The sequence below is a fragment of the Macrobrachium rosenbergii genome, chromosome 40 (assembly GCF_040412425.1).
Source record: "Macrobrachium rosenbergii isolate ZJJX-2024 chromosome 40, ASM4041242v1, whole genome shotgun sequence".
Classification (NCBI taxonomy): domain Eukaryota; kingdom Metazoa; phylum Arthropoda; class Malacostraca; order Decapoda; family Palaemonidae; genus Macrobrachium; species Macrobrachium rosenbergii.
Genome location: NC_089780.1, coordinates 23,623,361 through 23,647,665, shown reverse-complemented (window position 1 = coordinate 23,647,665; position 24,305 = coordinate 23,623,361). Strand labels below are relative to the sequence as shown.

Genomic DNA, 24,305 nt, shown 5'->3' with positions numbered 1-24,305 from the left:
GAACTCGGAGACAGTCGTATATCTTGATGCCTTCCATTCCCCTAAACTTGACGTAAAAGCACCAAGCAAATATAAAATGCAGCCCTGACAATAATCATTTCTCCTTCTTGAAGCTGGCAAGCAAAAGCAAATGCCTGCCTGCCTGCCTGCGGATTTGGCACAGGGCCAAAAAGACAGTGTATAAACACATGACATGCCAATGCAACCCTTTTCTGCAAGAAGGCACTGATTTAATATTTATGATGGTGCGCAAGCAAGCAAGCACAGGATGGAGAAAGTGAAGGAATAAACATTTTCTGTCCGAAAAGTCTAATTATTTATGTATTCGATCTGCCTGCATGCAATTCACGAGTGATAGTTTCGTGACTCCGCCTAGAAGGGTTGCACTGAAGTTCGAATTATGAAATGATAAAATAAAAGGCCTAAACTACATGAATATATATATATATATATATATATATATATATATAACTAAACCTTCACGGGCATATAAAACTATCTAATCTGTAAGTACACAAACCTTAAATCATATGAATTTCATCCCTAACATTATATTCTAACAAAATCTCATGAGAAAGTTATAATGAAAAACACACGTCTCATCAAATACGAAATACAATGTTCACCTCAAGGCCATACACAGCGAAGCAGGCAGGTGTGTCTGTACACAGGAGTCTACTACTGTGAGAGTGGAACTCAGGTGAGGGAGTGTGTGTGTACACAGACACACACACACACACACACCTGTGCTGTGGAGATCTCCCACTCACTAAAGATCGACGGGAGACACACTTTCAACACTCGAATATTTCACTTAACATCATCATTTGATCTGGTTTGTTTACAAACGCCCCCACATTGGGGGAAATGATCCCGGGTGCACTGCGGATAAGTTCTGGAAAAATACGTCATTTAAACTTCTTCCGCTTTATCTTGGTAGCATTTCAGGAACCGTGGGGTGTGGGGATACCGACATCGTTCCAAGATTTCCAGCGTCTCTAGAGATTCGGAATGGTGTCAGAACTATGTGTAAGATTAAAATTTTAATTTACTGCGGATAAGTTTTGGAAAATAGGTCATTTCAAACCTCCTCCAGTTTTTCTTGGTATCGTTTCAGATCCGTAGTTTGGGAATACCAACATCCTTCCAACATTTCCAACGTCTCTACAGATCGGAATGGTGTCAGATGAATATACAGAGTTGCAGGATTAATTCCAACATCGTTCCAACATTCCAACGCCTCTACAGATCGGAATGGTGTCAGATAACTACGTAATATTAAAATATGAATTTACGGTACACGTATAGTTCCGAATAGGGCGGATTTCAGGCACATCTTCACAAAATTGTCAAAAATACATTAATAAATATATATATTAAAAATTATTTCGTTTCTTCTAAACTCTTCCGAGGGGTCGAATCTCGATGCCTCATTCGAGAGAGAGAGAAAGGAAGACCGCCGAGAGAGAGAGAGAGAGAGAGAGAGAGAGAGAGAGAGAGAGAGAGAGAGAGAGACCCCACCTTCCCCTAGTCGGGTCGAACAAATACTGTGACACGGAGTGGCTGGTACAGTTTTCACACGAGAAAGAGAGAGAGAGAGAGTGAGAGAGAGTCACGCACTCTTACTCTCTTTCTCTCTCTCTCTCTCTTTCTCTTCTCCAAGGTTATTACTTTAATTCGTCCTCCTCTCTCTCTCTCTCTCATTACACTCCGTCGCTTGTCCACTTTCATTTGTTTTCCACAACCTTACTCTTTTTCTCTCTCTTCTCTAAGGTTATTACTCTCTCTCTCTCTCTCTCTCTCTCTCTCTCTCTCTCTCTCTCATCATTACACTCCGTCGCTTGTCCTCTTTCATTTGTTTTCCACAACCTTACTCTTTTTCTCTCTCTTCTCTAAGGTTAGTACTCTCTCTCTCTCTCTCTCTCTCTCATCATTACACTCCGTCGCTGGTCCCCTTTCATTTGTTTCCCATGACGACCGGGCGCACTTTTCATCTTTTTATTTCTCTTTGTCTTTTTTTATTTATTTTTATTTTCCTTCTCCTCCCGACGTGACGTCATCACGTTCTTGCGACGACCATCGATGGCAATCGCCGTTTGGCGGTCTTAACCACGCCCCTCTATAAAATGCAGGCCGGAGGAAAAGCCTTAGTAACTGGTATTCTCGAAAACGAATCTCTCTCTCTCTCTCTCTTCTCTAAAACGAAATCCCTCTCTCTCTCATCTATATTCTCTCTCTTCTATATTCTCTAGAACGAATCTCTCTCTCTCTCTCTCTCTTCCATCACTGGCCCAAATCTCTATACGTCAGCATCGTTAGGGGAGGAAAATATCCCATGGGGATGGGGAAGAAGAAGAAGAAGACGAGGGAGAAGAAGAAGAAGAAGAAGAGGCAGTGAAGAAGACCCAACCAGTGGGAATTTTAAGCACAGGTGATCGATTGGATAAAAAAAAAAAAAAAAAAAAAAATAAAATAAAAAATAAAAGTAAACGCGACCTTGTACTAGACTATTCAGCCTTCTGTTCTATTCAAGATGAGAATCTATTGGGACGCTCCCCTCCCCGCACCCCGGCCCCATACCCCCGCCGAATAAAACCACCATACCTCGGAAACGGGATATTCCCTCTCCCGAGGGATGTTTACCACGTTTCCCATGATCTCGGGGACTATTTGATAATAGTTAAGGCTGTTGGGAAATAGTCAACGGCTTTAGAATGGCCGTTTTGTCAAATAGTCGCGAAAGATTCCCTCTGTGAAAATTCGCAGCGTCCTCTCAGAAAGTTTAGGGGTCGCAAGTAGCTTTTATCTTTTAGATACGAGGTTAATTAAGTTTTATAACAGGCGTCACTGCGTCAACTCGACTATAATTTTGCGTAACGCAAGACTACTTATGTCTTGGATCTATTTTCGTCTCATGCTTAACCATTTTGAAGAAGACGCTTAACCTAACCTAACCTAACCTAGGAACCTTTAAATCGTAAGATTCATCTGCAAATCGCGTAACATGCGTTGCTGCGTCAACTCGACCTTAATTCCGCGTAACGCAAGAGGACGTTCTTAGAACTATTTCGTCACTGGCGTAACCATTTTAAACCGGAAGATCCATCGCTAACAGATTCATCACTAACATCTTAATTCCTGGTTCAATTTTCCCAGACTATTCCACTCCACTCCACTGCCATTAAAAATGAATGACAGATGAGGGATTAATATTTCATAAGCATGAATACCTTACTTACGGCTCGGGAAGAGCAATCAATCAAAACGTCAGTCATTTATCACCTAAGTATTTTTCCACATCACATAATTAATCTTTAAAATATCTCAGAATGACCCTGGATAGCTCTCTATTCAAAAGCATAAATGCATAGAGCTATTCTGGGTCAAAGTATAATTACAAATATATTCCTTTTCATGCAAAGGTTGTCATTACAGCTGTACCCATTTACCAAACACACCCACCGAGCGCTACAAAACTCTACTTCACAGTACTGTATCCACTCTTACTAAGCAGCCATCTGGCATCTGTATTAATTCTCCATGTACAATTATTTGACACTTCAATCGCCCATTTGACACAATTCTAAACAATCTACATGCACAGTTATCTGAAATTGTTGTCTCAACCACTATACAAAGCTAACTGAAAAGACGGTATGCATAAACAAGACAAGACTATTTAAAATTATTTTTATTCATTTCTACATTAGTTATACTGAACTAATGTACCCAAACTTCATAACAGCAGTCATCACTAATGTGTCCTGCCGTAGCTGTATCCAAAATCTAGGTAATGAATCCAAGGATATTGTATCCAGTCTCCAAAACAGTATCCAATATTTCATTTATTCTCAACAGCGAGGTAACTAGTCCTAATGGCCACTTTCCCTTAATACCTGAATACTTAGCAGTCAGCACGCTTGTGTCCGATATCCATAAGGAGTTATCCTATATCCTTGAAAGGTACATATCCTTCTGGTACACACACACACAGAGGGATAATAAGCTGTACTGCACTTATTTTTAAACCCATTTTCCACAGAGCTGTTTGACAACACTAGATTCGAATACAGGTCATAACCAACCCTACTGTATCTATTATCATCATCTTTGTCAATATCCAATAACTATCACGCTATTTGACACCACTGTATCCAATGCTATTTGACAACACTGTAACCAACACAAGGTACAGTATCTGGCAATACTGTATCAGTTTTCCACGCATAGCTATGTGACACCATTGTATCCAGTATCTAGACAAAACACTGGGTGCAACTGTTAACATAAAGGTATCCGACACGACTGTATTTATTCTCAATAATGCGTTTGACACTTTTCTTAATTCTCCTTTTTAAAAAATCTATTTGACATTTGTTTAAACCTCCAGATAAGCATCCAGCACAACTGTAGCCATTCTTCACAATGCCGTTTGACACTATTTTCTTAATTCTCCGCTAAAAAATAAATAAATAAAAAAGGTATTCGACACTTATTTTGAACCTCCAGGTAAGCATCCGACACGACTGTAATTATTCTTCATAATGCGTCTGACATTACTGTCTTAATTTTCTGTAAGAAAAATAATCCTACTCGACACTGGTTTTCAGTCACCGAAAAGAAAAATAAACCTACTTGACACTCGTATTCAACCACCAGGTAAGCATCCAACACACCCGAGCCCCTCTCTCATTTCACATCTATTCGACACTGTCCATGATTCTTCGAAGTTCTTCATCACTCAGCGTACTGTTCACCAACTTTAAGACTCAGTACACCAAACACGAGACTGTTTGACTCCTTGTCATTTGTTATAGGTCTCGAAATCGGTGTCATCCCTCGAACGAACCACTCACACCTTGATCATCTATTAAACACTGTCCATGATTCATCTTCAATCACAGCCTTCATCACTCAGCGTACTATTCACCAGTTTTCAGACCCAATACACCAAACGAGAGGCTGTTTGTCGTCTGTTAAAGATCTCATTCAACTCTGTCCATGATTCTTCAAAGCTATTCACCACTCAACGTACTCATCACCAACTTCAAGACCCGGTACACCAAACAAGAGGCTGTTTGGCCGGTTGGCTGTTTGTCTCCTGTTACGGGTCTCGAAATCGGTGTCATCTATCACAGAGTGCTGTCAACAGAGATAAAATACGCCACTCAACTCCCCGTGTGTGTGTCAGCAGCCAGCCTTCCAGCCGGCTGTTTGATCTGGACAATAGTCCGAGCTGGGCGATTCTGGGGGTGGATGGGAGAAACACACACACATACAAATACAAGCACACACAAACACACACACACACGCACACGGGGGGAGGGAGGATCAGCAATAATTCTATTCTGAAGCTCCGGGAATATAAAAGCGTCGTCATCAAACGCTTTTCCCATGAACAGTATTTAAGAGCTTTCGATAATTCGCTTCATGATTTCAAAAACTGATGCTGGTGTCGACGAGATCAGAAGGGGATTTGAGCAAAATTTGTGTCCTATATCATAGTTTGTGTGTGTGTGTGTACACATGAGTAATGGATATAATTTCTACCTTGTAAAAACGTGAAGATTGAAAAAGCAATGCCTTTCTGACTGATCGAGAGAGAGAGAGAGAGAGAGAGAGAGAGAGAGAGAGAGAGAGAGAGAATGTTAGAAGAGAGATAGAGAGAGAGAGAGAATGTTATATATATATATATATATATATATATATATATATATATATATATATATAAAATTCATCTTCACAGCTTGTTTTCCATTATAATCATAAACGCACTCACAAATATAATAATAAAAAATAATAATAATAATAATTCTGACATCACCGGGACCATCATCAATCAAAGCACGTAGGACAAAAAGCCAATTATCACATCACCAAAGGCTTACAAAACCTCAACCACATCCCACATCAACATCACATTTCGACACACTATACACACAGCAACAGAAACAACAATTCCCCTTGAGAAACAGCAGCAGCATTACCCGAGATCTAAACAACAGCAGCAACAAAACAGCAACAACGACGAGGAGAGCAAGCAAAGCAAGCAAAGCAAGCATCCATAAACAGCAAGCAAGCAATGGTGCCTCTCGCGTCTCATCTTCTCAAGGAATACCTCACCCAAGGTCACATTCATTTTTGCGACGACGGAAAGCGTTAATGCCTCCTTTCATTTGGTTGTTGCTGGGGCCGTCTACTCTCCGTTCAGCTGTCTAATCTGCCAAACTGTCTACTCTACATTACACTGTCTACTCTTTGTTCAACTGCCTGCTCGCATTGAACTATTTATTCTGTACTAAAATATCTGTTCTCCGTGAAAATGTCTCCGCTCCATTTTTAACTTTTTACCCTCCTTGAAACTGTCTACTGTCCTTTAACCGTTTATTATCCTTTAACTGTCTATTTTCTATTAAAGGTCTACTGTCCTTTTAACTGTCTTCTTCCCATTCAACCAGCTCTCCGTTTAACTGTCTATTCTCCGTTGAACAGTCTATTCACCGTTCAAGTGTCTATTCTCCGTTAAACTGTCTACTCTATGATAAACAGTCTATTCTCCATTGCGTTGTCCGCTCTCCGTAAAACTGTCTAGGCTACTCTCCGCTAAACGGTCTACTCTCTATTAAAATGTCTACTCTCCGCTAAACGGTCTACTCTCTATTAAACTATCTACTCTCCGCTACACGGCCTACTCTCCATTAAACTGTCTATCCGTTAAACCGTCTACTCTCCATTAAACTGTCTACTCTCCAATAAATGGTCTACTCTCCAATAAATGGTCTACTCTCCAATAAATGGTCTACTCTCCATTCAACCGTCTACTCTCCGCTAAACTATCTATTCACACAAGACTTTACATTATTAATTACTAAACGACTGGAAAAATCCCTTTGAAAGACCACAAGTTTGGTCCCCACTGATTAAATTTCAGTGAAATTAATCTATTCATAGTTATTTTTAACAAAATTAATTAATTCAACAGGCCTTCTTGTTGTATCTGAAGAGAGGATAAATGAATACGTGTACGTTTCATGTAATGTTGAAATAAAAGTGTCAAAAATTCAATAATGACTTTCTATTTTAAGAATTCAAAAGAAATAACAGTAAATTCAAACGCTGGCTAATCACAAATACCGCTAAATACATACATGTAGAAATATCTATCTACCTGTCCATCTATCTATATATATACATATATATATATATAATACATATATATAATACATATATACACACATATATACACACAATATATATATTACTTTCATTCACTTATTAATTTAACCCACATTTCACCCCATATTTCAATTCCTTATTCTTTACTCTCCCAAATTCTTATCCTTTTCACCACCAAGAACGGTCCGAATAATGTCCCCCAACAAAAAGAAGGAAGCAAGTCTAGCTCACTAATAGCCAATTCAATGTGTTTCGCATGCATGGGGAGGTAGCCATTATGAATGGCAATATTATTCACGCTTGCTTTATTGAATTCGACACGGCCCCTAAGAATGCGCTGGCCAATTTCGGCAATATTGGTTTCGTAACTCCCCACTCCCCCACCCCTTGTGATTCATCAGCTTAAAGACCAGTTTTTTTGGGGGGCGAGGTTTGGTATTCAGAATATGAGATCACGAACGCGGTGATGTATTATTATTGTGATACTGAATTATCATTATTATTATTATTATTTAGTAGGTGGACGCCATTCATATGGAACAAGGCCACAACAGGGGCCATTGACTTGAAATTCCAGCTTCCAAAAAAGTGGTGTTCATGTGGAAGAAGTAACAAATTGGTAATAGGAAATACAGAAAGAAGAGATCAGTTATTAGAAATGAAGAAATAAATTAAATTAATATATAAACAGATAAAAACGTAAGTAAATTATAAAATACAAGGAAAATATGTAGAAAGATGGCATACACAAAGCAGCAAAAACCAGTTCTATTCAACTGTCATAATTTCTCCTCTATTTGCATATCTGCAAGGCAAACATGACGACGAGGAAGCTTGCATCTGCATTACGAATTGGTTAGTTTAGTAATCAGCTTTCAATCCCTTCTACTCTCATGTATTTCATTACATTGCAGAGGATTCTCTAGGAATTTTACCTTCGCTTTTGAAATTATTTCAACATCAAAACAAAGACTGTGGCTAGTTTTCCATTGCACGAAGAGGCAGCCTGACCTGGGAGATTGTAAGATGTTAGCATTAATGTTGCCATGCTAGAGATTTGAAGAAGAAGAAGAAGAAGAAGAAGAAGAAGAAGAAGAAGAAGAAGAAGAAGAAGAAGAAGAAGAAGAAGAAGAAGAAGAAGAAGAAGAAGAAGAGGAGACGACCCTCAATGAGCCTAAGAATGTGGCAACACAAAGAGGCCTGTGGCGTCTTTATTCTCTATAAGGGCCTCAATGAATTCATTAAAATGGTAACACCAATAGGCCTATGGCGTCTTCATTCCCTATAAGGGCTTCAATGAATTAATTAAAATGGCAACACAAATAGGCCTATGGCGTCTTTATTCCCCTTATTCAATGAATTAATTAAAATGGCAACACAAATAGGCCTATGGGTCTTTATTCAATGGCTTCAATTAATTAAAATGGCAACACAAATAGGCCTATGGCGTCTTTATTCCCTATAAGGGCTTCAATGAATTAATTAAAATGGCAACACAAATAGGCCTATGGCGTCTTTATTCCCTATAAGGGCTTCAATGAATTAATTAAAATGGCAACACAAATAGGCCTATGGCGTCTTTATTCCCTATAAGGGCTTCAATGAATTAAAAAAATGGCAACACAAAAAGACCTAGGCCTTTATTCTCTATAAGGGCCTCAATGAATCTTAAAATGGTAACACAAATTCCTATGGCGTCTTTATTCCCTATAAGGGCTTCAATGAATTCATTAAAATGGCAACACAAATAGGTCTATGGTGTCTTTATTCTCTATAAGGGCCTCAATGAATTCATTACAATGGCAACAAAAAATGCCCATGGAGTCTTTATTCTCTATAAGGGCCTCAATGAGCCGAAGATAGTGACAGCACAAACAGGACTATGGCCTCTTTCTTTTCTATAGAAACACCATCAAAATAACAGCAGTCCGAATAAAGTTTAGCATTCCGTATAAAAAGTTCCTGTTACTTACCATAGTGATAACGTTAGAACATCTTCAATCTTCAGGGCGACATTTCTCTCTCTCTCTCTCTCTCTCCCTCCCTCCCTCTCTCTATCATTTCCCGAACACGGCAGCTGCTTGTCAGTCATACACTTCGCAATTTCCGTAAACAAGAACGGACACCACAAACATCAATTAACGAACCATTTCGTCAACAGAAATCACAAACAACAAAAAACATACCACGTTTGCACGACCCAACAAATATCAAGAAAAATGAAGTTAAAGCAATTCCTAAGTTGAAATTATTCTCGATTTTGCCATCGACTTCCCCCACGCCGAGCCAAAGACAACATCTTTAATCAAACACAAAACCGGCGACTTTTTTTCCGCTTCGCAACGACAGCTGAAGGAGGTAGCACCCGCAAAAACACTGCTACGACAAAGTACCAGCTCAGGGAAGGCGGAAACACCTATACGTGGACGGCAACAGCAAACGACAAACGACAAAGTATCTGCTGACTTGAATTTCACTGGCGTGTGCTCCCGACGAGCAATTGAGCGCAATAACGCAGGCACGCAGCTTACTCATCAACTTCATTGACGTACCTCTTCAAATGAGCACTGTCTCGTTAATCTCATACCCATACACATTTTGATTCAGTGGCATCTCACTTGAGGCACTCAAGTTCCTTAATAGCATCTCTCTAATTAACAGATTCGTCTCCTGAAATTTCTTCGTCGACTTCAGCGAGAGGTTTTAAAATTCCTCAATACAACGGTAGTGTTTTTGTCTGCTATGCGTGCGATGACGTCATAGGCCATAATTATGAATGGATCGTTTTAAAAGAACTTCGGATTTTTGTTTGCTACGCGTGTGATGACGTCATCTGCTATAATTATGAATGGGGAGTTTTAAAAGAACTTAAAATATTCTTAATGCATATTAGCAATATTGATAGACGCCCCAATAATCCAGCTGCCTAGTAATCTATCTACCCAAATCTCACACAAACACACACACAAATAAAGGAGGAGAGATACATTGTTTTTAAAATTACTGCCTCATGCTTTAATTTAAATTCACCTAAAACCCTTTTACTCAAATATTATTCCACTGTTCCTTCATTTCCTCATCACCTTCAAACTATTTTACTTGAGTATTTTACAACTTCTCTCATTTTCTCAACAGCTTCACTATTTACCCTTTCTTTCTCTGTGTTTATTTTCCTCTCGTTCTAAAAGAGTTTCTCCAATCACCTCTTCTATTTTCGGCTTCCACATCATCTATTCGCTCTTCCTCTTCCTAGATCATTTAAATTACCTTCTACATCCCCAAGACGACCCCACAAAACACCACCAAATCTTTCTACTCTTTCCTATCTTCACTATCTTCACTTGTTTTCGTATTAGAATCTATAAATTAACTTTTACGTCGTTGTTTCTTATTAGAATCTAACATTAAAACTATATTGAAACTTTGCAACTGAATTTCCAGTACATTTTCAGTAGTCATTATCAACGTTTTGAAGTTAGGGTTAGATGTATAAAGAGTTTTTCCACTTTCTTCTGTGCTAGTCATTTCGTTGCGTGAATTCCAATGTTTCTTTATTCATTATAAACGTTACATTTTTTTATCATTAAAGACGGTAAATAATAAAAGCAGAATAATGGAGCATACTGTCATATACTATATATATATATATATATATATATATATATATATGCATGTGATTTTTATATTAGCTGAAGCCACAAGAAAAGCTTGAAAAGAAACGACAGAGTGCCCAGCAATCTTTGGGACATACATACATACATACACACATACATACATACACACTCATATATATGTGTATATGTATGCATATGTATATATGTGTATGTATATATATACATACATATACAGTATATATATATATATATATATATATATATATGCTGATATCTGACTCTTAACATTCTTCTTATAGTTTTATTCTCAAATAATATAGAATAGATAGATGGAAAAGCATGTTCGTGATTTATTAGTGACAGAACTGATACAAGCATGTCAGAAAAAATGGATGAATTGTGGGCAGAGTTTAAACTAAAAAAACAAATAAGGAAAACTCAATAAATTATGGGCTGAGTTTGAAGATATAAATCAAAGGTGTCAAGAAGTTTATAAAACTCCCTGACAACAGAGAGAGAGAGAGAGAGAGAGAGAGAGAGAGAGAGAGAGAGAGAGAGAGAGAGAGAGAGAGAGAGAGAGAGAGAGAGAGAGAGTCTATGTGTGTGTGTGTGTGTGTGTGTTTTGGTATACAAAGGCAGCAGGTGGGAATAAAAACAGTATGCTGTTGGATGCAGCAATACGTAAATGGTTTAGTGTAGAGATGACAGCATCATGTGCAAGTATGCAGATGATGGCCAGAGTAATAACGACAAAATTCAGAACGAAAAATACAACATAAAAATAGAGGGGGGTTAAAGGTATGCAACATCAATTAGTTACTCTGCAGGGAAGTAAATGCAGAGAAAGCTGAATGAGCAAATGGATCTCTGAATAACAGATGCATATGGAGAAATGGTGTTCAAAGTGAAGTCAATCCTTGAGTGATGGAATGAGCATCCTGAATGTCCAAGACAGAAAGGGAGGCCAAGCTAAATGACACAGGAGCAGAAAGGGTTATGTATGGGGTGAATCACAGTACAGGTGAAGCAAGAAAGTAGCAAAGTTTGTGCAGAAGATTGGGAAGTGACTTGGAATCTCCAAGTAAGCCAAGGTGTAAAAGTACGAAGAGATTGTTCACTGATCTCTTCTTCAGGCAAGCGAAGTGGTGAGTGAATGTTGAATAGTGAGCCGTGAATACAACCAGAAAATGAAAAACGTTGCAGCTGTTGAGATGAAATGGTTGCATAGCATTTGTGGTGTAAGAAAAGCTGAAAAGGTGAGAAATGTGGAGATACATAACTGACAGGTACCGCCCCAGTCAAGCTCCCTACCTGAAACTGCCCCCGGACAGCAATCTGGAGAAACATAAGTGATAAAAAGGTTAGCATAGATGAAAAGATAAATGAGTGTGTACTGAGGTGGTCTGGTCATGTGGAAAGAATAGATGGCAACAGGGGGAGAAGGAAATAACCTAGTAAGACTTGACAGGTGGCAGGAAAGTAGTACTGGAAAGGAAGGGTCTCAACATCCAGGAAGCTACAAAGAAACTCCAAAATATAAGGTGAATGCCACAGTTTGTGTGGGAAGGTTTGACCTGCTGCTGATGTGCTTTTTTCTGTGGATGTGTGAAGTAACTCATGTTGTGGTTCATCAATGACTTAACAATGAAAGTAGGAGTTGCAGTGATTGCTGTCTAGTCTTTTCTACCCCAATGACCCAAACCCAATCAAGTACAGTAGGACCTGAAGCTAGGTTAGGTTGATTTATATCCCTATTTTTCATTTTTTTTTTTGTTCTACTCCCAACACAAAAACATTAATTTTACTCTTTGGTCCCTCATTTTCGTTACATAAAGGAAAGGGGTGTAATGAATTAACCAAACATTTCTGTTATAAACAGAAATGCTTGTAATTTTGTTATAAAAATACATATTCACCATACTACTGCCATTAATATAACGCAGATGAACAACTGTGTACAAAGAATAAATAATGATGAGAGGTACATGGCCGAATGACTACATGAAAATTCAATCAGCCTACTTTTGTGTTCTACAGTACACAAACTTCTTCGATAACTAAAGACACGATAAACATAACTCTAATGTACAATTCTTGTTATTTACACAAAACAGTCACTGTTCACAATATGAGATCTCAAAAACCACTGTTTGGGCAAGGAGAAGGGAAAGGAGCAGTCAATCTCAGAATTGCAGATGTAGAGAGCAAAGTAACAGCAACAATGGGAGGGTTTATAAAATCATGGAGAAATCACGGATGAAGACCTCGACCACATGAGAGTTAGGTACCACCTCCATGAGATTTGAACAAAGTGGAGATAACTTTTGAAATTTTTAGCCCACTTCAGGGAACTTGTCACAGAAATGTTAACAATGACTTTTACGACAAACTACTTACGTTGTTATTAAAATTACAATAAAAAATCAAGTCCAGTACTCACCCCTCCACTCTTCCTGCGTTGTCGATCGTCTGTTGATTCACCTCGGTGGCTTCTGAACAGTTCCATGACCTTGGATATGGGCGTTGATCTGGGAGGAAAATAATACAAATGCAATTAAATCAGAGCTCAAAAGTCGTTACCAAGTGACAAACCAGATGCCAGTGATAAACAAAGAAAATCTTTTCATGTAATTGATTGAATTCTTACCTGCTTTCTTGTGTGCGGTTTCGTAAGTGTAAGTTGGGATGAGGGGCTCCAGCGTGCCAGGTGTGATAAACATCATCGCTAGGCTGGTCTACTGGCGTGGCTTCACCACTACGGCGGCCACCTCGATTGCTGCTACTAGGTGATACCAAAGTATGCTGCCGAGGGAAAAATTACCTTATAAGTAAAAATCTCCATTATTTGAAAATACGGTGGTCTATATCCCCAGCATCTTCAAGTACAAAGGAGATTTGGGAAAGAGACATCCACTGAAAGTACTGAGGAGATTTGGGAAAAAGACATCCACTGACCATATAAAAGTGGATAATTAGAACACAAATCTATATTCACTGTACGTTGACAGCATCAGCATTAATTATAAACCAATATTCCTTTCTACTAATTTATTTCCTTTTGCATGTATGTACAGCATAAACCTTAGGGTCTTCCTCTGATGTCTCAATAAGGGAGGGAAATCATTGATATACATGTCCTGATTTTACTACTTTTGATATTGTGGTTCCTCTCCAAAGTTCACGGCCACATTGTACAGTCCCTCCAAATATATTATGCTTATTGATATACAGGGGTATGCCATCAATTATTTACTGTACAGTCCAAGTCAAATTTTAATTACTACTTATAACAAATCTTCTTCCTAGTACTGCAACAGTCATCATTTTAACATCTCATAAGGGCTTAGTAACCTTGTGATGTAAAAATTTTATAAGAAACTGGGCATAATTTTGGGGGATAAGTGGTTGGAACCATGTTGATTATTTTAGTTCTCAAATCTCATAAAACAATCTGCAAAAATAATAGACACAACACACATGGACACTTGGTCCTTAAAACTGTATGTTTGGGAAACAATTTCTGAAAGGGAAGCAATTAAAACCAGATTTGTATATAGAGGCTAAAAATACTGATAGAGAAGTAAAAACTTGGTAAACAGAGCACAGCTATCAGCCAGCTATTTCAACCTGATCAGGGCACTTCAGACAGTGAAACTCTCCCTTTTATAAGAATGCATTTCAATAACAATTCAACCAAACTTGACAATCTCTCACTGATACCAGCATCAAACTCACACAGCCTCGTTACAGACAGCTGTCCTTTGGCAAGAAACAAATCTGACAGGACTAACAAAATCAATGAAACCAAACAAAGTAGGATGGGATGCTTGGTATTTTGAGCTATAAAACTACTGCTGCTTGTAATTCTAAAGTCTCTTCTGAGCATTCACTTAGTCAGGCTCGAGCAAAACAGTTAAATACGCAAAAATATCTACATTACTTGATTCACAAAATTATAAAGCAAGCTGGGACTACAGAAAAAGTAATAAGCATACCAAAGATTATGTCATGCAGAAGACGCTTTGACAAGCAAAGGAGCTTTGATAAAAGCAAAATTGGCCCTTAACAGAGGCCTTGAAGAAAGAATATTTCTCAAAAAAATTGTGAAAAGGCTTGTGATGACAATGCCAGCAAATCTCTCCTCTTTACCAACAATTTAAGTTTAAATTGCTTCATACCTACGTTGATATAACTATTTTCAAATGATGTTACAAATTATTTCTGTATCTAAATTCTTTTGTTTTGTTTCCTTTCTCCATGAAGCTCAAAGACTTTTTCTAATCAATTACCTGATACTTATTCTCAGTCTAGATATGCACATCATTTCCTCTAAAGGATACGATACTCTGATGGAGAGTCTTCTTGATGTGAGTCCCACCAGGCATCAACAAACCTCACAAACTTTGAACTTCCACAATCCATGATTTTTTAACCTAATGATGTTCTTCTCTCCCATCTTAATCTGAGAAACTCGACCCCAGGTTATTGGATTCCTTATTCATACAATACTTCTTCAGTACAAGTGAGATAGGCAGCACTCTTTAACTACTATTCTTCACCACCCTTTAAGCATGGGCTAGATAAGGCATTCTGTTACCAATCCCAATACCCTCAAACTCAAAACTGAAGTGTAACTAATTCAACCTCTTTGAAAAAAAACTGCCAACATCTGGGGCCAAGATGGCCCCACAAAAACAAAGAATAAAAGAAGGAATCCTAAATAAATGGATCAGTTTCCTTATTGAAAGTAAAGAGAAACTACTGAACCTTTAAAGATTCAATATCAGGTAGAGCATTATGAATCTGCAAATGATCCTATTCTAGGTAAACAAAATCTTCATAAAGTCTAGCATGTCTTTTGCCTAAATGCCACATGGCATTGCCAAACAAGTGTATGCTACTGCAATATTTAAGGGAAACTGCGGCTGCAACTGAGCATGAAAAGATGGATAAGGCCCATCAGATGAAGCCAAAACAATATTAAAACATCATAACAAGGAATTAAGGGGTATCAACAACCTCTCAGCAAAGGCAAAACTGGTCTCACACAATGGTTTCTGGTGGCTTTGGTCAGGTCAATGTGCCAAACTGATGACTATGAAATGACATTAGCCTTAAGATGCAAATCTGGACTTAATTGCTCTTACACCTAAAGCTTATAGACCAACTGTAAAATATTATGCATTACAATATTCAATACACTCATGACATAATATATTGGAATGTTCAACTGCCATTCAACAAAGATACTATAGAAGAAAAATCTAAATTCAAAACAACACAGAATCCAGACAGACACAGTGACTTTCAGACACGTTAGCTGTCGAGCTGAAATAAAAAGAAAACAGTGGCAGTCTATGAAAGAAATGCATTTGCACAATGCAGACTCCCATTGTGGAACGGCCTTTACAGACATTTCTAATTTGTGTAACACTGAACATCCAGACACAATAACAACACATGCCTGTAAAAATAAATGTCAGAAAGTCTAAAAATAAATATCACCAACAAAATAACATGCTAAATAAAAATCTCAAATGATTAACATTATACTATAAATGATAAAGGGTAATGCTACAGTACATATACTTTTAAATCAAAATGAAAAATAATCAAATTTTCAACGTACAAAATACGTCATAGCAAATATACATATATTCATACAAATGAATCGAGCATACATCAATTGGCGATATGGTTGCTGGTTTGTAACATGGACCTAACAAGCACTTATAATTAAGACTACAATAACAATATATCAAAAATATATATACAGTAGGTACCATACATTTGTGAAAGACTGTATAATTAATAACCAAGGTCCTGGTAAAGAAAAAAACTTAACTTAGTAAAGAATCAAATAATTAATGCAAGCAATCAATAGTCATGTTTCACAACATATGAGAAATGTGCAAAATATATAAAAGAAAGAAAACGCTGGAATGATTTAAAGGCTATGCATTTAAAAGGTTTGCAAGGCAGAATGTTGACTGAATGAAAAATCTTCACGATTAGAAAGGAAACGAACATTGCATAAATAATAACCTAAAATAAGGTAGTCACAAGTACAGAACACATGTTCTTGAATAAAAAAAAAACTCATTCTACTTGAACACCTGTAGAAAATATGAATCACTGAGAGGTATCATCCTGATGACTTCCTCTACAACTGGATTACTTTAAAAATCAAAACACTGTTGGCCTAACATAAAAATCATAAAAATGCTGGGAGTAACAAAAAACCTTGGGATCAGGATTAACAGCCAGTATGCAGTACAACATCAAACAGGCTTTAGCAGTTTAGAATCAGTGATGTTAACAATAAGCCCTGAATACTTTTGTGGGTTAATACCTAATTTTTTCAATCCAAATTATCAGTAGCTTCTATGAACGAAAGGTTTCCACTTTCATAAAGTCCTTGGTGATTTGTCTTTCTTGATGTTAATTTCTTTATTTCTGAACAGCATTTTTATTTAAGAACAATAGCATTATTTTACAATGCATCTGGACACTTACTGTTACTTATAAAGTTACTGTTACTTAATTACTCATGCTTCTTTATTTATTAGTGACTTTGGTATGTACAATATGTAATTATCAAGTGCATTGATGGTATTTACATACAATTTTTTCATGTGTCCATGATACTGTACAATATAACATTACTACATTTTCAGTTACAGCTCTGCTACATTAAGCTAAATAGATGGAATATGTTAGGGTAAGGATTTTTTCTCCTGATAAGCTTATTCTCCAAATTTACAATAGTTTTTAGCCCAGTTCTTAGGCCATGCCATTCCTTCTATAATTTTTTACAGTGTTCTTAATTCCCACAGCTACCTTCACATTGGAACCAGTCGCTAGTTCAGCCAGTCCATCCTTTCAAATTATTACCCTTTTGCTTCTAACTTCCAGTACCTCTTGAGTGCTTTCAAAAGTTTACTCATCTCTTTCTTCTGACATGAACACTGGCATAGAATTTTCTGATGTCCCTAGAGAGCTACCAAAAATGTACTGTAGCTAAAAATTACTCTCAAATCTATTATGAAAGCCACACATAATGTCCCTAAGTACAAAGACAGGTCCAGTGTGTTTTAAAAAGGGTTAAACTATCTTTTGTAACTACAGTACTTCACATACAACACATAAGCAGTTGCTATGACAAAATCTACTCAGAATACTCTTTTTCTACAACTATTTTTGTAAATATTCCTTTTTGGGACATCAGAAACTTCCTACTTACAGCTTTTCTTTTGTTCTCTGAGAACTCATTTCTAGCTTTTCATTTCAAAACTGTACTTGAAAGTTGTTGCTACAATTTCCATTTCAATAGGTACTCTACTGTTTTGTTCTCTCGGCATCTTATTTATGCTTTCACAACAGGTCAAATCTTCATTACCCTCCCATCTTTGCTTAAAGGTCATTTGTTATTCATGCTAAACTCCACCTGCTTTTTCTTAACCAATCTATGTGGATTTGAGAGTACTATAAGCAAAAGGGAAACTATAATTCAGTTAAATTCATTATCCCCAGAAGAGTTCTTATTTGATAATGTCCACTCTCCCAATCAATTTTTGTGACTGACAAATAAATCCTGTCTCTCCCCACCAATATTTTGGATGTGCAAGATGTTTAATTTGTTCTTAAAAGGAGAAGTCCTGAGCATATTTGGCTTATGGTCCACTAATCCAGATGGCATAACTTCATTCCTCAGAATGATTTCTCAGAAGTTAGTTGTGTTGCCATGCTTCTTGGAAAGATCATTTTGGTTTCCCACTATTGTGATGTGCCTTTTATTTATTTTGCCTTTTATTTATTTTGCTATAGCCTGATGTGTGTGCTTGGCGTTTAGTGAATTTAATGCTAATCTAGTGACTTTTGCCTCTTTGTCAGTGGCATACTTGTCACCACTGTGATACTGTGAGAATTCACCTGAGTCACCATTTCAGTCATATCATGACTCATGGGAGTTCCTCTACTTCAGTGTGTAATTTGCTTGGTTTTTGTCATTTTTACCTTTTCTGACATATTTTTCCTTTCTTTACATAAAGAAAGCAGACTACTGTTCAGTATTTCCAATTACATTTGGTCACAACAGAATGCAACCAACTGCACTCACATGACTAACTATAAAAACTAGGCATATCATTCACATACAATACAAAGTTCAATAGCCTATATGAACACAGTCAAGTTCCTGTAAACTCGACACTGCTCTTTATTGTGGTTCTATTGGAGGCTGTACTGTCCAAGGCAAGTTCATTATTTTCAAGAAATAAACTTTTTTTGTACAAATAAATTACCAAAGGCCACTTATGGCTAGGATTTTAATACCTTGAAATTACCTGTACATACTCCACCTAGTAATCACCACTGACATTTCATTACTGGAAAAGCTGAACTACATCACAGTTCCTACTTTCTGTGAATACTTCTGAATATTACTTTTATGATATCAAACAAGAATTAAAAGTTTTCGTGGGAAACTGACAATACTTTAGCTTTACACTTGTAGAAAACCTATTAATAAGGAAGTTTACATTTATGAATATTACCAGAGTTAAGAACAAAATTTCGGAACAGTCAGCACATTAATTAAAACTAAAGTGGCAAGGTTACAAAAAATTTGAAATAAAACATTTTACATCCTACCAACTACTCAAGTTCATACTTGTAACAACAGACTGGTAAATATGATAATACTACTTGTGAAAATTTTGAATACGAGACAGACTAATAAGCAAAAGCTGAGAGATTAGCTGAAACTTCAACAGCTACATATAGTCACTATGTTTCATCTACATTACAAGAGTTTAAAATCAGATTTCCAACTACTGTATACATTTATATTACCAGTCTTACGATACTCAAGGAGTGAGATGAAGAGAGAATAGAGGGGTGATAACTGTAACTCATACAAATAAAGAAAGTGAATAAGAAATTATACCACATTTTCAAAGAAAAATAATACAGAAACTGCCAAATTATTATACTGCTTTTCAATTTGTGTACTGTGTACTATTGAATCAAAGATTCCCCCTTTCCTACAGAATACAGATAAAACATAAACATCACAGAGAAATAGGCTCTCACTTTTTTAGAAAACTGTACCAAAATTTGCTGTACAATAACACAAAATCAATGAATTTGTGTTTTTGTATGATACAAACCCAGTTATTTACAGGTGCTCTATCTGACAGTAGACCAGGAAGGACTCCAAAAATAACATCTTTCCAATTATGGTTATTGGACTGAAGATAAGCTACCTATTCAGAAGACAGGGAGAGCTAGTTCACTCACAGCCTACCAAAAAAACATGCGACACACTTGCCAAGCTCATCCACACGAGTTTCTCAAATAAGTGTCAGCATCAAGCATACTTCTGCAGTTTTTTATAACAATGAATTTTTCTTATAAAACACTTACATGTTCTCAAGATGGACACTTGCCATTTCTATCTTGTATCTATTTCCTTCTACCCCAAGAACATAAATCGTGGTTATCTTGATCATTTTTTACTAGTTCAGTGCTTACAATAACAGCTATGCTGGCAACTTTAATAGCACATCTTCCTTGAAAATTTCTATTTCATATCACCTTTTCATTTTCTCAAAGCATTCAAGCTTTCTTGATGACCTGGTAAATGGTCACTATGTACACAAGTCACATAACATGCATACCCTGCATCCCAATAACTGACACTCTTAACTTTCCACGCAAGACTTCTTATATATCAAACTGGACACATCGTTGAGGCACTGATTGCATAAAATAATAGCTTCAAGTAAGACTGTGGCATTACTCTAAACAGACAGCTCAGACTCACTTCAGTAACCAATGCTGAATCCAATATATGTGTCTTGTCATCTTTGGAGAGCTTCTTACATCTACTGCCTTAATTAGCATTAGTAAAACCCGAATTTGTACACTGGGAAAATCAAAGCTTTCAAACATCTTACATAACACTAATATGGGATCTTTCTCAATTTATTAATTAAACCTGTACATTAAGAATACAACACCACAATCTATTAAAAAGAAACTAACAAACAGTGTCAAAATATGGGTGCTAATCTTTACAAAACACGTATGTTGTTCCTACTAAAAAGGATGAGAGAACTACTTCAAGTATTTAAAATCATCTGAGAACCTCAAATGACTTTCTTTTTGGAATAAACACCAGTATAGATTATATGCTGCTTTTTCCAGATTACCTTTGCGTAACTCTCTGGAAGCTTATTATGACTTAGCTAATGAAGCATAAAAATATTAGTTCGAAGTCATAGCATTAGCTCTGCATTTTCTTTGGCTGAAAGCAAATAAGATTTCCTTAATAATAGAGAGGCTGAATCAGCTTTTCTGTATAAATTTTTCTCTTCATATTGTAACAGATATCAAAAACAAACCTGTCAGTTTTCATAGCGCTGTAGTGTTGTGTTGTGCCGAAGGCTGCCTAATTGGGCCATGAATCTTAAATCAATCAGTGTTCTAATATAATGCTTCATTATCTGCAGCAGCATAATTAGGAAAAGCTTACAGGGAGTTATAGAGATTTACAGCCACTCTGATCTTTACTAGTCATACAACGACTGCCATGGGGGTACACAGACAGCTAGAAAATCATGTCAAGCATAATGAACAGATACATAAGGCAGCAACAAAGTCCCCATGTTGAACTACATTTGAAATTCGGGGGTAAAGGTAGGGGAGAGAGGGCAGGGGTTAGGAAAGAGGCACAATCTCCCTCTCATTACTTTTGTCATAATCTATATGGAATAAAGATAATGTTTTCTGTAGTTTTGTAGTAACAGTTCTCATCAAACCTCAAATCTGCAGTGGATAATTTGGCACTTTTAGACTTAAGAGCAAAGCTATGAAGGTAAAAGTGTGCCTCAGCAAGCCGGCAGAGAGTGTGCCTACATTTCATGTGCCAATGAGGCCTAACCTGACACGACTTGGAGAACCGCCCCAACATCAATTGCCTCTCCCTTCGCTGAGCCTCTCGTTCTCTCTTCCTCCGCTCCTTCTCATCACTCCAGTTCTATACAGTTGAAGATGGGTGAACCGTAATCATCACCCGAGGTTCAGAAATGATTGCACAATAAAGAAGGTGTTCACATGTTAATATTATAAGCTACAAACACAGTCACTTATCATCATTTACTTGTTATTCACATTTAAGGAGATTAAGCCCAAGCAATCATAACATTAACATAAAAACAACACAAAGACAAATTGTTTGTGACAGAAAGTTAATTCTCCTGAAGCAAAATACCTTGTTTTGTTAAAATAATGACAAAGAACATAATCAAAACATATGCTTAGCAAATCTGATGATACCATTAGGGTAACCCTTATTAGGCACAATGGATAACTAACACCATGTGAAAAAATCTGTTGAGTGCAAATCTAATGTGCATAAGTAGTAATGAATTCTCCTGCTGTCTTGAAGCTTTGAACATAACAAAAGACTACAAAAATTCTTTGCCACAGATTCCAGAGAATACCTTGGCCACCAGTTTCCTAAATACCTGTAAAAAAAATACTGTATACATACAGTCAAACACATGAAGTAAAATTCTTATCAAACTTAAAAGATACTTTAAGTGTCACAGCCATCCTCCCATTTAACTGGATTTGTTCCTTAGAAGCAAATTTAATCAACAAAGGTTTTAACCATAAAAGAAAAATTAGCATCTTTAAAGACCATAGAATGCAGTGAACACAAAGACCACAAAATATAAAAGAACTAAGAAAATAAAATCAATGCTTACAGAACAAAACAGCCCTGATAAAATCACTGAAGGAAGAAAATTATGTATGCATTATGATAACCCAAACATGGGGATTTTATTCATGAACAGACTATTGTCAACCCCTGATAAGAGTAACTGCATACACTATTTCATTTTTCAACAATGGGATATGATATTATCCCTAAATGTCTGCTTGTGTATACAAAACATTAAAACAGTCTTGAAAGAAGACTGACTTATAAGTACCTAAAACCAATGAGTACAAAGTCCATGCAGTCATCTGTCATAAATTTCTAACACTTACTGCAAAGCACATTACTGTAGACAACTTCCAAATTATCATTATTAAACAGCTTAGCCACAGGAATGCATTCTTAACACTAATGTGGCTGGCATCATACCTATGTATCAAAATTCTTTTCCCATGATGATTTAATAAAACATGACTGCTATATGTTTGTTTTATCTGTAGAAAGTTGCAAAAGTACTGATGAGGTCCAAGTATCCACTTCTGTTTATAGCAAATGTAAGAATACGCTGGACATGTACGTCTATGCATGAAATAGTGAGTCATCCCTACGTAAGTCATTTCAACACTGCTTGGGAGCCTGTTCACAAAGTCACTGACTACTAGAACTAATGTTCCAGCAGCAATTCCTTTTCAGACACCATTTTCGAATTCCTGAATACCTGGGTATCTGTTGTCAGTTCACATTTAGAATTTGCAGTCTTAAAGGAAAATGCTTATGAACAAAAGCAGATAGCCTTTACTTCCATTATGCAGACATTTTAAACAGTGTTTCCCAGTAATTTCTTACGCCTTTTGGATTTCAGAGAGTAGGACAACAATTACATAGATGTCTGCTTTTGTATCCTATATGAATACAGTGTTCCAAATGACATACAGTAATTGGTCTAGAAACTTTGACCAATATTTACCCCCATAAAAAAGGAATTAAAATGAGTCAAGCTGGATCTGGTTTCAAAGGTTTTCATATCTTTACCGTTCATTTTTTTTAAGGGTCTACAGTCTTACACACAGCAGATCTACTTTACATGCTTAATTTAAAGGAGTGTGCAAAATTGTCTGTTTCATGCAGTGATCATCATTGTTAGGATTTAATATATTTGTCGTGGACATGGGTCATTAAAACGTGTCCAGTTATTTACTGATGCTTACTCCAAAACTATACAAGTAATGGATGAAACCTTTCTCCTATGGGTTGTTCAAAGGTTTCTACCCTGATATACACAATGCTTCTGGTCCCTTTAGTGTTATCAGCTAGTTAAGGTCAAATCTAGCTCCAAGAGTAGAGCTTGAAACAAGAATTTCACAGTGCTCAACCATGTTAAGTTGTTTGAATTCTCCTGGTGTGGAAACATGGCACCCAATAGCACTCTCCTTCACTCTCTACCAGTAATCAAAAGCATATTCAATCTCAACCACAACTCATTAACAAATGATTGGTCTAGATACCCAAAGAGGGAAAAACGAAGTAGTTGAAAGAGACCCTTAGTTTATTTGGTTTAGAACAACCCCTAGGGCCAAGATTGATAGTTGATCTCCAATGGCACCCTTCCACAACAAGAGGCTTAAATTCTAGGAGGATGGGAAACTTCAAGAGAACTCTGAGGATGGTACACAAGTAAGAATAAATATAAAAGCCAGAGTAAGGAACCAGGTTTCACAATTTATGCCCTAAATTTTAAGCACAATGAAACAAAAAGTATCTGCAATTTTACAATGCTTAAAGGATTT

At 36.9% G+C, this 24,305-nt stretch overlaps 1 protein-coding gene across 19 annotated transcripts in view; it reads right to left on the bottom strand.

The window, feature by feature from the left end:
* The window catches only part of SNF4Agamma (SNF4/AMP-activated protein kinase gamma subunit), a 394,547-nt gene that overhangs the window by 168,434 nt on the left and 201,808 nt on the right, over window positions 1-24,305 (bottom strand). For 11 of the 19 annotated variants that reach the window (XM_067083365.1, XM_067083346.1, XM_067083349.1 and 8 more), the window contains 4 exons: window positions 21,736-21,831; window positions 13,438-13,592; window positions 13,231-13,318; window positions 12,102-12,125 (listed from right to left, as the gene is read on the bottom strand). In XM_067083365.1, the coding sequence (XP_066939466.1) occupies window positions 12,102-12,125; window positions 13,231-13,318; window positions 13,438-13,592; window positions 21,736-21,831 (363 nt within the window). The remainder of the gene's footprint in view (window positions 1-12,101; window positions 12,126-13,230; window positions 13,319-13,437; window positions 13,593-21,735; window positions 21,832-24,305) is intronic. The other 8 variants (XM_067083360.1, XM_067083362.1, XM_067083364.1 and 5 more) reach the window with 2 other exon arrangements.